Source organism: Macaca mulatta, chromosome 8 (genome assembly GCF_049350105.2).
Source record: "Macaca mulatta isolate MMU2019108-1 chromosome 8, T2T-MMU8v2.0, whole genome shotgun sequence".
Taxonomy (NCBI): Eukaryota; Metazoa; Chordata; class Mammalia; order Primates; family Cercopithecidae; genus Macaca; species Macaca mulatta.
The window spans coordinates 61,194,093-61,212,259 of NC_133413.1; the positions used below are offsets into that span (position 1 = coordinate 61,194,093).

General features: G+C 34.9%; 1 protein-coding gene across 1 annotated transcript in view; it reads left to right on the plus strand.

Annotated features, from left to right (window-relative positions):
- SNTG1 (syntrophin gamma 1) overlaps positions 1 to 18,167 on the plus strand; it is an 879,206-nt gene that overhangs the window by 734,453 nt on the left and 126,586 nt on the right. The window contains exons 14-15 of the mRNA XM_028852663.2: positions 641 to 757; positions 2,323 to 2,394. Of these exons, the coding sequence (XP_028708496.1) occupies positions 641 to 757; positions 2,323 to 2,394 (189 nt within the window). The remainder of the gene's footprint in view (positions 1 to 640; positions 758 to 2,322; positions 2,395 to 18,167) is intronic.

Sequence of the window (18,167 nt, forward strand, 5' to 3'; positions counted from 1 at the left end):
ACCAAATCTTTGGAAATCGATCTGCCTTTATTTAACCACTAGACGCTAGAGAATTGGTTTCAATGCCATTTGACATATGAATACTCTAGCATAAATTGTATTCATCTAAGATCAGTGATTAAAAGGAGGACATTTATTATTCTCCCCTGTCACACAGAGAGGAGAAGTGGTCCACCGCCCTAGTGGTAATGCCATAAGATGTCTCTCTGATTTACTTTCTTTACTCACTTCAACATTGTGTATTAAAGCACATTCCCAATTAATAAAATGTCAGCAATTGGTAAACTAGTGTGATACATCAATGAATTCTACTACAAATAAGTCTTTTTTTTTTTCTGTAAGAATTGGTAGAGTGGGAAATATAATCCATGGCAGGTTGGATGGCATAAGTATACACTTGATAAATGCTGATGGAAATGTATAAGAAATTCTTATGAGAGGTTTACATTCATTTACTGAAGGTAAATCTGGTTTAGTGTACTTTTTTCATCATTTAATTTGATAATTTTATGTGAGCTTTTAATACTACATGAAAAAATATCTAAAATATTTTTAATATTTACATCTAAACATTTTTTAGACATAAGATATATTAAAATAAGAAGTTTTTGACAGTTGATTGTATTCCATTTTCTTGCAGATTGTCTACATGGGCTGGTGTGAAGCCCGGGAGCAAGACCCACTTCAGGACAGAGTGTACTCCCCGACCTTCTTGGCCCTGAGAGGCTCATGTCTCTACAAGTTTCTGGCACCTCCAGTAAATGTTTTATCCAAATTTATTGCTCTTTTCCATATTATCACAAGAGATTGACACTAACTTAACAGTACCAAATAGTATGCTATCAATATTTTTTAAGAATAATATAGAGAAAAAAATAGAAATCAGTTTATCTGATTTAACTTACTAAAAATGTATGTTCTGACATTAAACATTTACTTTATCACCCTTGAAAAGTCTGGAACTTACTTCTTTATAAATAGTGAACCTATAAAATAATGGATCAAAATATAATGCCATTAAAAATCTCATGAAGACATGGGAAAGGAGATTTTAAGAAACATTTTCAAGCATATGTCAGTGTATTTTGTTTATTGAATATAATTTAAAGAAATGAATATACCAAAAGTGAAATTAAAAAGAGTAAACTGTTTTAGAGCTATGCATGAATGAACATGTTTACTAAACTCTTATTTTCAAAGGATCTTTTGAAAGTTATTTTAAATTTATTCAGCACTTTTAATTACTAGCAATTTATTATTAGCAAAGAGTAATAAGGAAATCTCAAAATGATAGCACCTTATCTATCCACTATTAAGTCTATCTCACCATAGTGGTAATTCCATAAGATGATGTAAACTCTCATGGTGTTCAAAGTTTAAATTAGAGGATTCCATCCTTGGCAAACATCATAAATACATTCTGGTAAGCTGTCATTTATGACAGTCAAACTATGTTTATCTATGTTGTACTGGTCTCTCTAAATAAAATCAATAGCATTTTCATCCTCTATTATATTCTATATCCTAGTTATTGAGATTTGTAGTAGATTTGTGTAGATACCTATTGCACCTCCAGTCTTCCTTTTGGAAACATGTACCTTGTAGCTCAGAAGACACTTAATAAATATTTATTGAATATAAATACCAAATACCCGACCAGTCACTTGCAGGTCTAATAATACATAGGATTTAGAAATCATCAGGTCTGATTTGCTGCTGTTTTAAATGTCTGTCTCTACATAGTTTAAAGCACTAGGAAGACAGAGGAAAAATTAATATTTATATATTTTACTCTATTCCTACTCTGAATAATTTATTTGACAGGGCAGTTAAATATATGTTCCCAACCTAAGTGAAATAACTGCATTACGCTTTTGGTATGTTTGCAATGTCACAGTCATCTTGAAATTTCTTAATATAAATGATGTATATTTAAAAAATTAGAGCTGTGCTGAGATCTAGTATTCTCTGTATTTAACTAGTGGTAAATTGAGAAAAAAATTATGAGTGCAGAATGTAAATACTTAGTATTTATAGGTAGACAATACATACATTATTTAAGACACATAAGGACACTGCACAAATGAGAACTGTTACACATAGCATAAATCGTTTGCTGAAAGCATAAGACAAATGGTGACAAAGCATGGAATAGAGGAAACAAAAGCATTATGTAGGGTCCTTTATGAGCATAGCTTCACAGATGAGAGACTAGATACATCTGTGAAAATTTTTCTTATTTTTCACTATATTATGCAAATCAAATACAGTGGTAAATAACTTTCTAAAACAAATTAAACATTATTTTCTTATCTCTTAAAGGTGACCACCTGGGACTGGACGAGAGCAGAGAAAACATTCTCAGTTTATGAGATTATGTGCAAGATCCTCAAGGTATGATCAATAAGTAGTCAGTATTTGAATGACTTTTCCTCAGCAAATAGTGCCTCTGGGCTCATAAGTAGCTCATGAAAGCAAATGATTCATGGAATGAAAGAAGAGACAAGATAAAGAAAAATGACAGAGAAAGAAAATAAACTAGACAAAAACGAGAAAATATGGAATGCACAGAAGTGCACTGGCACTCAGCTATCTGCTTAAATAACTTGCGAGCAGACTCTGCAGTCCTGCCATGGGTGAGGGAATAGGAAGAAGCTCCTCAGGAGTTCACTGGGGAAGAAAATTCAGTTGAAAGTAGTCTAAATTTAAACGTCGGTTGTTACCAGGTTTTTTTTTTATTTTTAATTCTTTTCTTTCTGAATAAAATGCAAAAGAGAAAGATTTGGGTAAGACTTGGAATTCGAAAATGTAGAAAATATCAAGAAAAATGCAAAGAAAAGTTTTGCTCTTTTTTTCTTAATCTCATGGCTGACCGTCTTTTTGCATATGTAAAAGAACATTCGATTGTCATATATGAGTTGAATTTCTGCAATATGCAGGATTATTGCAATAGCAAGCCATCACAAATTCTGTAAAATGTCACATGGTTTCTATAGCGTTTTTTAAAGAATTAAAATTGGAATAACCTATAAAACATGAAGACTTTCTACTTTCTTCACTTTCTACTTTAGGGTTTGTAGGCTTGGACTCACCACAGATTGATAATTCAATTCCTGCATAAGGTTGACTTTGTTTCTGTACCCAAGGGAAACTGACTTCCCTTTGTTTTATGTTAGCTATTTATTTTCCTGTTAAAGATTTAGCAGAATAAACAAATGCTGAAACATTTAAAATACAATAAAATGCATCAAAAGTGTCTGAAGGCAGAGAGACAAAAATTATAATTACCTCAAAAGTGTTCATTATTTCTGTTCCTTAGAGAACGTTGGATTAAAGCTGAAGTTCTCTGAAGTGCAAAATCCAACTAAGAATAGAGTTCATCGATTGCTCATCAGTGTGCATGCTTTGAGTTCTTTTGTAGGCGTAATAGTGGAGGGACAACGTGAAATACTTGAGTGTATTGTTAGTAAATAATGGTCTGACAGTTTCTTAAACAGGTGCTAGTATCTGAGGAAAAGGAGATCATACCCAACTCCAGTTTTCTGAAACAATTGGCAAATGGCTAATGAGATAGCTTTTTTGGGGATATGGAGTCTTGCTCGGTCACCCAGGCTGGAGTGCAGTGGCGTGATCTTGGCTCACTGCAACCCCTAGCTCGCGGATTCAAGCAATTCTCCTGCCTCAACCTCCTGAGTGGCTGGGACTACAGGCGCATGCCACCATGCCCAGCTAATTTTTTTTTTTTTTTAATTTTAGTAGAGATGGGGTTTCACCGTGTTGCTCAAGCTGGTCTTGAACTTCTGAGCTCAGGCAATCCACCCACCTCGCTCTCCCAAAGTGTTAGGATTATAGGCGTGAACCAGCGTACCCGACCAACTGTGTATTTTTAGTAAAGCTACTCATATAATTAGAATAAGAAAAGAAAGAAGGAAAGAAAGAAAAGAAAAGAAGGAAAGGAAGGAAGGAAGGAAGGAAGGAAGGAAGGAAGGAAGGAAGGAAGGAAGGAAGGAAGGAAGGAAGGAAGGGAGGGAGGGAGGGAGGGAGGGAAGGGAGGAAGAAAGGAAGGAAAGGAGGAAGGAAGGAGAAAGAAAGAAAGAGAGAGAGAGAAAGAAAGAGAGAGAGAGAAAGAAAGAGAGAGAGAGAGAAAGAAAGAAAGAAAGAAAGAAAGAAAGAAAGAAAGAAAGAAAGAAAGAAAGAAAGAAAGAAAGAAAGAAAGAAAGAAAGAAAGAGAAAAAGAGAAAAGGGGAGGAGGGGCAGGGAAGGCATGGAGGGGAGGAAGGAAAGAAAGGAAGGGAGGGAGGAAGGAAGGAAGGAAGGAAGGAAGGAAGGAAGGAAGGAAGGAAGGAAGGAGAAAGAAAACTGCCTCAACAAATCAACTTTGTCTATTCTCTATCTGTACACTAATATAACTTTTATCATAGTAATAATGCAACACATATTTATATATTCTTACTTAGACTTAAATTATTTTCTAACCACTCTCCAAGTAGCTACATGATCTTTAAAATCCTCTCTTTAAAAATAGCCATTTAAACATTAGAACATAATGCAGTTTATTATAATAGTTTAAAAGGATAATTTTAAAGGAAACAATAAACATTATGTTTAGCTCTATCAACATATACAAACACTCAATATTTTATATCTCTTTGTTATAATTTTTGACAACGTTAAGATTATGCAATTCGTGATCTTTTTTTTTTGTATAAAAATATGTCTTGAGATTTTTTTTCTATGGCAGTTAATGTTCCTCAAAAACACCAATAACTTTTTGATAGATTTTATCTATTCCATCATTTGCCCATACTCATTGAGTCCACTTTAAAATTTTACATTTAGTTTTTTGCCCCCACTTGTTTCTTGCTACCAGGCATATCACAACAATCATTATCTGAATGATTTAATAGGAAATTAAATGTTTGCTGTGTACCAGGTAACCTCAGTACTTGTTATGTGGCTGAGAAAAACGCAGAAAAAGCTACTGCTTTCATTGCACTTGCATTTTATTATGTGGTATGATGTTAAGTAAATCAGTAAAGAAGACAAAAATAGTAAGTAAATAAATGAGGCAAAATAATAATATGTAGGAAGGACTGATGTTTGCTCAGAGACTTGTATGCAAAGTCTTATTTCCTTTATTCTAAATTCTGAGCTTTGGGAATCCCGTGTGGAAAAATATTTTAACATATTCAAGATATTAAATCCATATGTCCAAATTGTCTCCTACAAAAGTCACCCTAACTTATGTTGCCATCAGAAGTGTCTAGGAGAGTGCCTGTGTATTTATATTCTGACCAAATTAAAATCAAAGACTACTTCTCATTTTAACTTTCTATATAAAATTTTCTCTAAGACTTAGTTTACTTGAATTTTTAAAAATATTTTAAGTTCTGGGATATAGGTGCACAACGTACAGGTTTTTTACATAGGTATACATGTACCATGGTGGTTTGCTGCACCTATCCACCCATCATCTGGGTTTTAGGCCCTGCATGTATTAGATATTTGTCCTAATGCTCTCTCTCCCCTTGCCCCCAACCCCCCAACAGGCCCCGGTGTGTGATATTCTACTTGGAAAAATGTTTACATAGGTTAGCGAGGCCAGGAGATAAGTATTCTCAGACATCAAATACAATGTAAATCTACCTTCAGTTGTTGTTTGTGATTAAGGAAGTCCCCTCCCATTAGTAAGTACAATGCTGGTGCTTTATGCTTTGTGGCTTGACATTAGACATATAAAACCATCCTTTAAGCATCCCTTTTCCCAAAGGAAAATTTCATGTAGCATAAGAACAGAGGAGTGGCTACTAGATTCAATGCTCAATGGATTATTTTCCTGCATGCAGATTGCATTCTGCCCTTCTCCTGTTTCAGGATCACTGGTTGGAAAATAATTTGCTTGATAAGGAAGCCAGTCAGATAGGTGGGGCTGGTGAGCAAATCAGAAGGGGCGTCTTCTACAGCCCAGCCCTCTCCTGCCATGAGGTACCAGTTCTGATGCAATCTGTGCAAGTTGTAGACTCTGCCTCCAGAAAGGGATCCCTCAGATGAGGCTAATTAAAAGTCAGATTTGAATATCTGGATCACAGAAGAACTGGCCTGTGACCATTAATCAGGAAAATCCTGTCCCTTCTGATGTGTTAATAATGAAGCTACGCCAGTAATAACAAAAATGAAACAATAAGGTTGATCTGGTATATACAGCTTATATGTATATGCCAGGTATTGTCCTAAGTGCTTAGTATATGAATTCAGTTTATATTTACAGCACCACTATCTGTCAGTTATTGTTATTCCCATTTTAGAGATTTAGAAACTGAGGCATAAACCAGTAGAAGTAAATAGCCTAAGGCCACATAGCTAGTAAATATTAGAGCTAAAGATATGAATCTTGCAGTGTCTCAAAATTCTGTGCTCTTGCACATGATACTACACTGTCTCTGTCTCTCAGTGTAAATATTGATAATTTGGGGGAAAAAAATGGGAGCCAGAGAGCCGGCCTGGTACTGATGAGAGAGCAAAGATTTCAGAAAAAGAGGAACTTGGCAACAAATGCCACTTCTATTACTAAAACATTACCCTTTATGAGTGTATTGGGCACTACGAACTTCAGTTCTTCATCTGTGAAATGCAGCTATTGATGCAGAGGGTGCTGTGAAGATTAGCAATTGGTTAACTGATTTGTGAATGCATTTTTGTCTGTTAATTCATATTATAGTTACTTCGAGTACCTTCTATGTGCCAAGCACTCCACTAGGTATTAAGGATCAATACAACAGTACAAGAGAGTTGAACTCACAAAAATTCCAGCTGATGAAGGAGTTTAGGAAGGGCATTTTGGAGGAGAACTTTAATGAATGGAAACCTAAGTGACTGTGAAAGGGCTCCACAGAGGAACATGTGTCATGGGAGGGGTTGGAGTTCAGCCAGTAGGAAGGGAAGAGCAACCTGGCACAAGGAATAATGTGTAAACTTGCCCAGAGCTACAAAGAAGTGTGTGTCCTTTCAGCAATGCAAACAAGTTGGGTATGAGGTTGCTGTTAGTGTTTGCATGGAACAGATCATAGGAAAAGGCCTTAATAAAGCACATGAACTTTATCTGAGGAACAAAGGACAGCCACTAAAACATGTCAAGCATGGGGAGGGACTGAGCTTGCCCATTTAAAAATCCTCCTCAAATGCAACATGAGATGGAGTTGAAGGGGTTGGAGGGGAGTGCTCCTGGGGCATCTTCTGGTCAACAAGGGCGTGGACAGCGGGCTAGGAAGAGTGAGGCAGAGGAGTCAGGCCTGAACAGATAGTGCCGGTGCCCTCACAGTAGCCACTTACCTGCATAGAACAGCCCTCTTGCACAACTCTGGTTTGACTCGTTTTGCTCTGACTCTAGCCTGAGCTGTAGCTCCCTAACACGGCACTGTAGTGGGGCATGGCTGGAAAAAAAGACAACACGCATTTTCAATTACAGACTAAAATCTCAAGAAAGCCTTTACTTCTTCCTTTTGTTAGGTCATATTTTCTTAGCCTATTATCTTGCCTAATCTACTGGAACTTATATTAAACCTTCTTCATTCTTTTTTGAAATTAATATATACTTTCCATTCTCACTTTTAGGTAATGATCCTAATTCGTACATGAAAACTCTCTCAGCATTGCAAATGCCTCCTGGCAGCCCTATCCTGACAGATAACTATCCTTGCTCTTATCTAATACTAAGCCTCCCATTGGGTCATAGATCTTATCCACTCGACATAAACAGCAATTCTATCCTGATGACTCCAAATGCATATGTTCTGCCCAGAGCTTATTCCTGAACTCTAAGTATTCAACAGTTTATATTTCTGCCTGCTGACATACCTAATAGAAATGTCCATGTTACATGTCCAAAATATAGAATCAACAATTGGAAAGAATGTAAAGAAACATGGAAATTAGAGAAAAGAGAAAAACAAAAGCAAAACCTAGAGTTTGGCTATTTTTTTAGGAACTCATGGCAATTAGCTGAGATGATACTAAGTTATAGAATGGAGTACATTTTAGCATTAGAGACCTCTGGTGCCTGCCAACAGGGGTGTGTTGAGCTGTTAGGGAAACTGTCATTTATTCAACTTTGGTACTTTAGAAATTAAGAAAATGCAAAACTAGGAATATAAAATTAGGCATGAAAGTGAATATATATCAAGAATGAGAAAAGTTTGTGATGCAGAATAAAGTTGGCAGATACCACAAACATTGAAAATCTATGAAAAATACTCTATATTTGTAATAAATTCACTAAGACACCTATTGAGTACTTTTTCTCCTATATTTTTGGAGGCTGCGTATTCTTTGATCGCCTGTTTGAATAAAAAGGATATTGTAAACCAGTGTCTGTGGAAAAAAGAAGTAGACCCCCCTGCATCTTACCTTCATCTCTCTGGGCACCAAGGTCACCTGCCTTCTAGAGGACACCCAAGGTCCCTAGCCCAGGGACAGCTCCCAATGGAACTTAGGTATCATCTTACAGCTGAATTCAGAAGTACAGTAGCAATGATGAGGTTCTTCCTAGTGAGGGGAAGCTAGGACCTAACTGCATGACTTGAAGCCCAAGTGTAGTAGTTGTTATGCTAACAGATCATACATGGGAAACATAGAAGAGGAGTGAAAGGAATGTCTCTCTTCATTCATAATAGATGAGCAGTGTATCATTCATATAAAGATGCACTCTCTATCATTTGGCCAGGAAACCCGTAAAAAGTGGACCATCGTTTTGTTTGTAGGTATTCAACACCTGCCTGTTTCAGAGCTAGCATTAGATTTAGCAAGAACAAGTCTTTGGATGATAAAGATTATTTTTTAGTTTTCATGATACTGTTTTTCAGCCTGATGTTCCAAATAAGTTTAAATTTTTGATAAAATATACATAGTGAGCAATATAGTCACACTGATATTCATCTAAAATCATTTTTAGAAAAAAGAAGAAGACATGTCTGGTAGGGTTGAATGAGGAGGGTACTCAGAGTGAATGCAGGTGGGAGATGGGGAAGGAGAAAGAGGGATTGATCAACTAAGTAGATGTGTTATATGGAAGGTGAAATGGGAACCTTATTTCTTACTGTTAGAGATGAGAGTCATAAATACAGAAAGAAAGAAGCCGAGAATAAATTCTGTAGTATTGGATTACAATTAGAAATATTGGTATGCAGTCTCAGTTTGCAGTGTGGTGTGTGTGTGTGTGTGTCTGTGTATGTATGCGCATGTATATGTGTCCAGCTGTACCTTACTCTGTCCCCAAAATATCTGGGGTCAGAGAGTTCTTAATAGCAAGGAGCACACTCAGCAAAGCTCTCCACTTCTCAATATTATTCTCAATTGCAAAAAGCCAGAACTCTATAGAGAAATGTTTGATGACTCGGTTGTGGCACAGAAAGTCAAAGATGAGGCTAAGTCATATTACTGTGCTAGGAAATAAGGAGGCGTTCAAAGAATGATGGAGATAGATCAAAAGACATAAAAGCAACTTTCAAGAGCATCTATTGGGCAAATTCGGGACAAACTGAGCAATTCTGGGATAAAATAAATGCTAGCAATGGATTGTAACTCAACAAATAAAATAGGAAAACATTAAGTCTATCTTCATAAAAATAAAGAAGTGAAAAATTTAACAAGGGACAAAGAACATACTTAGTTTCAAAGTACCTCCTCACAAAGAACTTACTGTAATTATCAAAGAAGAAAGGAGAACTTTACAGGGCACAAACGTGACAGCATTGCCTTAACAAATTGATGAAAGTGAACACTTCATTAATGCAACACATCAAAAATTATGCATGTCTGACAGGGTGATAGACTATCATAATTAGCAAAATAGCAGGTTCATGACATTCCCACTAGAGCTGGGTATAAATGAAATCTAACTAGGAGGAAACATCTATCTAATGCAATATAAAGGAGACACCAATGTAATCTAACCAAATCTAATGTGATTTAACCTATTCTAGTCCTGAGAAAATCTCCAACAAACCCAAGTGAGACACGTTTTATATAAAATAAATGTCGTATTTTCTTCAATAGTGTCTAAGTCATTAAAGTTAGGAAAAGATTAAGGCATTTTTTTCCCACTGAAGGCAAGTAATATCATAGAACAACCAGATGCAGCAGAGGGTTCTGAACTGGTGAGTCATTAATGAAGCCCAAGGACTAGACCACATCAGAGTCCGTGCTTTGATGGTTGCATTGTATTTCAGTAGGTGAATGCTGTAATGTTCTTGTTTGCAGAAGGTACACACACACTAAAGTATGAGAGTGGGAGGTAATGAGGTATCACATTGGTAGTTAACAAATAGTTCAGAAAATATTTGTAATTCACTTGCAAATGTTCTTTAAATCTGATTGTATTAAAAATTATTCCATGTCAGGAGTTTCTATATAAACAGCAATGCAAAACAAGCAAACAAGGAAAAGCGAACCTGCCTCATATAGAGACAATGCAGTAGATTAGTATAGAAATCCCTAAAGGCTACCAGGCTTGTACAACGTTCTAAGACAGCGCTAAAATTGTGCTCAAATTAAGAATAGATAAGAAGAAATAATACCCAAAATAAGTAGAATAAATAAACACATAAATAGAAAAAATAACTTTAAAAATTAAAATAATGCAATAATTACATCTTCAATAAATACTGTGTGAATTTATAATTCTTATATTTTGATATCAAATATATATTTTCCCATGCCCTGTATTTACTATATTTGTCATTGAAAAGTTAAATCTAATATTATTATTTCTTTTATCACAACTGCTTACATTTTTAATAGAAAAGAGATGGCCCAAATTAGACTATGTTTCTTATAATATGGTTTAAAATAAAAGCAAAATAAATCAAAATATAAAAATACAGAAATGTATATTATATACATAAATTAAGATATAACAGAAGATAAGACATGATATAAGAGTATATTGATATCATTATTAGGCAAATGCTAAAAGTTTGGGAGAGTTAAAAATATTTCCAGCAGACTATAATTTATGTGAAGAATCATTTTACAGTAGAATTTTATGTCAATGGCAGGTATTAGTAGAAACTCTTGTAAGAACACCAAAGTAACCACTTTTTTAAAAAGTTACATTTTAGGGCGGCCATTTGTCTTTAACTGTTTTCTGTTGCTACAACTGAATACCACAGTCTGAGTAGTTTATCAGGAATAGAGTTTTAACTATTAGCTCTTGGGTCTGGAGGCTGGGAAGTCCAAGAGCATGATATCTCCATGTGGTGACAGTCTACCAGTTGTGTCATAACATAGAGGGAAGCATCACAAGGAGAGAGAGCAAGCATAGTAGCTCAGGTCTTTTTCTTCTCTTTATAAAGTTACTAAACCCATCACAGAGCCCCATCCTGATGACCTTATCTAATTCTAATTGCCTTCCCCAAGTCCCTGCCTCTTTTAAATATATAAATTTGGTTAAGTTTGCAACACATACAATTTTGGAGACATGTTCAAACCATAGTACCATCTTAGTAAAAAGAGGTGTCTCTGCATTTTCTGACTACATTTATATCTATTTTCATTTTTAAAATAATTTTTCTTTAAAAGTTTATTGATTGCTTTACATTTTATTAAGTAATTTAAAATTAATATGGTTCTTTTTTTATGGTAACATTTTAGAATTAAATTAGCATAAAAAGTTTAGTCCTTTCCTAAACTACAAGCTTCTGAAAATATGTTTTTAGTTTTTCCTCTGATAATATAACTTTAATTCCGTGGTGATTTTTAAGAGACGTTATAGGCTGTGCACTTAGGTTTTAGTGTTGCTGCTCTGGGTGAGAGCTAAAGTGCAGCCATTCCTTGTTCTGTTTATGAATATGCCAGAGAGAACACATCAGAAGTCACTGCCATCCCAAAGCTAATCCCAGCAACTTCAAATCCAGCTTCCTGTCTTAAAAGTATAATAATCATCATTGATTAAAAACATAATTTTATTTTTTATTTTTGTTATATAATAACATTTTCTTCGGTTTATTTATATTTTATCACATATCCTTTTGTGAAAGTGACACCTATAAATTCCCCATCTGTTATATAAAGTGCTTATTTCCCTTTTACCAAGACATCTTTCAAGTGTCAAGTATTAATTAATTAAATCTCATGTTTCAAAATTTGTTTCATTGACCAATTTTTGCTCTTAAAAGTCCAAAGACATTATTGTTTCATACTCTTTTCTTGTTTTGTTTTCTTTTCCAAGGAGAGGTTTCTGAATCTTTTAGTTAGTTCTTGTCTAGTGATACCTATGTTCTTTATCTTTCTCACATTATTATTATTATTGTTATTATTATTTTGCTTTAAGTTCTGGGATACATGTGCAAAATGTGCAGATTTCTTACCTAGTTATACATGTACCATGGTGATTTGCTGCACCTATTGACCTGTCCTCTAAAGTCCCTCCCCTGACTCCTAATCCCGCAAGAGACCCTGGTGTGTATTGTTCCCCACCTTGTGTCCATATGTTCTCATAATTCAACTCCCATTTGTGAATGAGAACATGCTGTGTTTGGTTTTCTGTTTCAGTGTTAGTTTGCTGAGGATGATGACTTCCAGCTTCATCCATGTCCCTGCAAAGGACATTATCTCATTTCTTTTTATGGCTCTGTAGTATTCCATGGTGTATATGTACCACATTTTCTTTATTCAGTCTATCATTGATGGGCATTTGGGTTGGTTCCATGACTTTGCAATTGTAAATATTGCTGCAGTAAACAAACGTGTGCATGTATCTTTATAATGGAATGATTTATAACCCTTTGGGTATACACCCAGTAATAAGATTGCTGGGTCAAATGGTATTTCAGTTCTAGATCCTTGAGGAATTGCCTCATTTTGATCCAAAATGGTTGAACCAATTTACATTCTCACCAACAGTGTAAAAGCATTCCTATTTCTCCACAGTCTCTCCAGCATCTATTGTTTCTTAACTTTTTAATAATCACCATTCTGACTGACATGATATGGTATCTCATTGTGGTTTGATTTGCATTTCTCTAATGATCAGTGATCTTGAGCATTTTTTTTTTCATGTTTGTTGTTGGCCACATAAATGTCTTCTTTTGAGAAGTACCTGTTCATATCTCCTGCCCACTTTTTGATGGGGTTGTTTGTTTTTTTTTTTTCTTGTAGATTTGTTTAAGTTCCTTGTAAATTCTGGATATTAGACCCTTGTCAGATGGGTAGGTTGCAAAAAATTTCTCCCATTCTGTATGTTGCCTGTTCACTCTGAGGATAGTTTCTTTTGCTGTGCAGAAGTTCTTTAGTTTAATTAGATCCCATTTGTCAATCTTGGCTTTTGTTGCAATTGCTTTTTGCATTTTTGAGATGAATTCTTTGCTCATGCCTATGTCCTGAATGGTATTGCCTAGGTTTTCTTCTAGGGTTTTTATGGTTTTGGGTTTTACATTTAAGTGTTTAATCTATATTGAGTTAATTTTTGTTTAAGGTGTAAGGAAGGGGTCCAGTTTCACTTTTCTGCAAATAGCTCACCAGTTTTCCCAGCATCATTTGTTAAATAGGAAATCCTTTTCCCATTGCTTGTTTTTGTCAGTTTTGTTGAAGATCAGATAGTTATAGATGTGCAGTATTATTTCTGAAGTCTCTGTTCTGTTCCATTGGTCTATATGCCTGTTTTGGTACCAGTATCATGCTGTTTAGGTTACTGTAGGCTTGTAGTATAGTTTGAAGTCAGGCAGTGTGATGCTTCCAGTTTCATTGTTTTTTCTTAGGATTGTCTTGGCTATACGGGGTCTTCTTTGATTCCACATGGAATTTGAAGTAGTTTTTCCTAATTCTGTGAAGAATGTCAATGGTACTTGGATGGGAATAGCATTTAATCTATAAATTAATTTGGGCAGTGTGGCCATTTTCACAATATTGATTCTTCTTATCCATGAGGATGGAATATTTTTCCATTTGTTTGTGTCCTCTCTTATTTCCTCTAGCAGTGATTTGTAGTTCTCCTTGAAGAGGTCCTTCACATCCCTTGTTAGCTGTATTTCTAGGTATTTTATTCTCTTTGTAGCCATTGTGAATGGGAGTTCTTTCATAAGTTGGCTCTCTGCTTGTCTGTTGTTGGTGTAAAGGGATGCTTGTGATTTTTGCAAATTGATTTTGTATCTTGAGACTTTGCTGAAGTTGCTTATGAGTTTAATGAATTTTTTTGCTGAGATGATTGGATTTTCTAAATATAGAATTATGTCATCTGCAAAAAGAGACAATTTGCCTTCCTCTGTTCCTATTCGAATACCCTTTATTTCTTTCTCTTGCCTGATTGTCCTGGCCAGAACTTCCAATACTATGTTGAATAGGAGTGGTGAGAGAGGGCATCCTTGTCTTATACTGGTATTCAAAGGGGATGCTTCCAACTATTGCCCATTCAATATGATATCCTCTGTGGGTTTGTCACAAATAGGTCTGATTATTTTAAGATATGTTCCATCAATACCTAGTTTATTCAGAGTTTTTAACATGAACTGATGTTAAATTTTATCAAAGGCCTTCTCTTCATCCACTGAGATAATCATGTGTTTTCTGTCATTGGTTCTGTCAATGTGATGAGCACATTTATTGATTTGTGTATGTTGAACCAGGTTTGCATCCCAGGGATGAAGCAGACTTGATCATGGTGGGTAAGTTTTTTGATGTGCTGCTGGATTCAGTTTGCCAGTATTTTATTGAGGATTTTGCATCAATATTCATCAGGGTTATTAGCCTGAAGTTTTCTTTTTTTATTGTGTCTCTTTCCAGTTTTGGTATCAGGATGATGCTGGCTTCATAAGATGAGTTAAAGAGGAGTCCCTCCTTTTGGATTGTTTGGAATAGTTTCAGAAGGAATGGTACCGGCTCCTTTTTGTACCTCTGGTAGAATTCAGCTGTGAATCTGTCTGGTCCTGGGGTTTTTTTGGTTGGTAGGCTATTAATTACTGCCTCAATTTAGTAACTTGTTATTGGTCTATTCAGGAATTAGACTTCTCCTGATTTAGTCTTGGGAGGGTGCATGTGTCCAGGAATTTATTTATTTTTCTAGATTTTGTAATTTATTTGTGTAGAGGTATTTATAATATTCTGTGATGGTAGTTTGTATTTCTGTGAGGTCAGTAGTGATATCCCCTTTAAACTTTTTTTGTGTTTATTTTATTCTATTCTCTTTTCTTCTTAGTTTAGCTGGCAGTCTATTTTGTTAATTTTTTCAAAAAAATAGCTCCTGGATTTATTTATTTTTGGAGGGCTTTTGTGTCTCTATCTCCTTCAGTTCTGCTCTGACCCGAGTTATTTCTTGTCTTCTACTAACTATTGAATTACTTTGCTCTTGCCTCTCTAGCTCATTTAATTGTGATGTTAGGGTGTAGATTTGAGATATTTCTAGTTTTCTGATGTGGGCATTTAGTGCTATAAGTTTCCCTCTTAACACCGCTTTAGCTATGTCCCAGAGATTCTTGTACATTACATCTTTGTTCTCATCTGTTTTGAAGAGCTTCTTGATTTCTGCTCTAATTTCATTATTTAACCAGGAGTCATTAAGGATCAGGTTGTTCAATTTCCATGTAATTGTGTGTTTTTGAGAGAGTTTCTTAATCCTGAGTTCTAATTTTATTGCAGTATGATCTAAGAGACTGTTTGTTATGATTTCAGTCTCTTGCATTTTCTGATGAGTGTCTTGCTTCCACTTATGTGGCTGATTTTATAATAAATGCCAAGTGGCATTGAGAATAATGTATTTTCTGCTGATTCTGCTGATTTGAGGTGGAGAGTTCTGTAGATGTCTATTAGGTCCACTTGATCCAGAGCTGAGTTCAAGCCCTGAATATCCTTGTTAATTTTCTGTCTCATTCATCTGTCTAATATTGACAGCTGAGTGTTAAAGTCTCCTATTATTGTGTGGCAGTCTAAGTCTCTTTGTGGTTCTCTAAGAACTTGTTTTATGAATCTGGGTGCTCCTGTATTGGGTGCATGTTTATTTAAGATAGTTAGCTCTTCTTGTTGCATTGATCCCTTTATCATTATGTAATGCTCTTCTTTGTCTTTTTTAATCTTTGTTGGTTTAAAGTCTGTTTAGTCAGAGACTAGGATTGCTACCCCTACTTTTTTTTTTGCTTTCCTTGGTAAATTTTTCCTTGGTAAATTTTCTTCCATCCCTTTGTTCTGAGTCTATGTGTGTCTTTGCATATTCTGTATTCATGGTTCTCCTGAATATAGCACACTGATGGGTCTTGACTCTTTAATCCAGTTTGACAATCTGTGTCTTTTAATTGGGTCATTTTGCCCATTTACCTTTAAGGTTAGTATTATTGTGTATGAATTTGATCCTGTCATCATGATGTTATCTGGTTATTTTGCCCATTAGTTGATGCAGTTCCTTCATAGTTTATATTTTGGTGTGTTTTTGCAGTGGCTGGTACCCGTTTTTCCTTTCCATATTTTGTGCTTCTTTTGGGAGCTCTTGTAAGGCAGGTCTGTTGGTAATGAAATCTCTCAGTATTTGCTTGTCCAGAAAGGATTTTCTTTCTCCTTTGTTTATGAAGCTCAGTTTGGCTGGATATGTAAGAATGTTGAATATTGGCTCCCAATCTCTTCTGGATTGTAGAGTTTCTTCTGAGAGGTCCACTGTTATTCTGATACGCTTCCCTTTGTAAGTGACCTGGCCTTTCTCTCTGGCTGTCCTTAGCAGTTTTTCCTTCATTTCAACCTTGGAAAATCTGATGAGTATGTGTCTTGGGGTAGATCTTCTCATGGAGTATCTTAGTGGTGTTCTCTGTATTTCCTGAATTTGCATGGTGGCCTGTCTTGCTGGGTTGGGGAAGTTCTCCTGGATATTATCCTGAAGTGTGTTTTCCCATTTATTTCCATTCTCCCTGTCTCCTTCTGGCACTCCAGATTTGGACTTTTTACGAAGTACCATATTTCTCGGAGGATTTGTTCATTCATTTTCATTCATTTTTTCTCTGTTTTTTTTTTCTGTATGTCTTATTTCAGCAAGGTGGTCTTCAAACTCTGATATCCTTTCTTCCACTTGGTTTTTTGGCTATTGATCCTTCTGTATGTTTCACGAAGTTCTCGTACTGTGTTATTCAGCACCATCGGTTCATTTGTGTGTATGTTCCTAACTAAACTGGTTACTCTAGTTAACAGTTCCTCTAACCTTTTATCAAAGTTCTTAGCTTCTTTGCATTGTGTTAAAACACACTCCTTTAGCTCAATGTAGGTTTCTGATTCTTTTAGTTTATTCATATCTAGTGGCACATATTTATTGTCTTTCTCACATTATTATGTTTTAAATAATGTCATTTGCACTCCATTTTTTATGGCAGGTGTGAATAAAGCATGATTTTGTCAAAATACTTTTAAGTAATATTATATTATTCTGTAATTTATCTTATAATTCTCAAAATGTTTGTTTATTCCTTTTGCTAAAAAAGTTATATTCTCACCATTTTTTAAAGACATTTCTAAAACAACGCAAGGTTCTTATTTAAGTCAAACAAGTATTTATCAGTAATGTGACTTGGTAATAGAAAGATTCAGTCACTTTATCTCATTAAGAATTTAATATGTACAAAGAAGCTATCTAATTCTGTTTTCCAATATTTGAAGTGAAAAAAATTCACACTTATATAAAATAAACCAACATCTTATCTTTGTCTCTCTCAAAATCTATTTTTGGGGTATTATTTCCTCATCAAAGTGAGTCTAAGAGCAATATGTTTATGAATGATTACAGATTTCCATGTTGCAGAAATCTGTTCTCTTTTAAGCTGAGTCAGAAGATAATCTAAATATTATACTGAAAATAAGCAGTAGAAAAGCATTGCTGTTTTAAATTCTAACATTTTAATTTACTGCAGTAATTTTAATAAAAATGTGAGAGTATAACTATATTAGGAAAATCTACCTATCGTAGGCAAACAAATCTTTGTGAATTATGAATAAATTGAATGCTTAAAAATATTAAACTTAATAATGACTTATCTTCCATAATAATATCTGGTTAGTAAAATTTTATATGGAAACCCATAGCATAATATATCCTTAATGTAAGGAAAAAGCTAGAAAGTGGGTTTTGTTGCACAAATAATTTGGTGCCAATCTCAAGGATTCATCCCTTAGGATGATAATTATTTTTAATGCTCTATTTAGCTTAAATT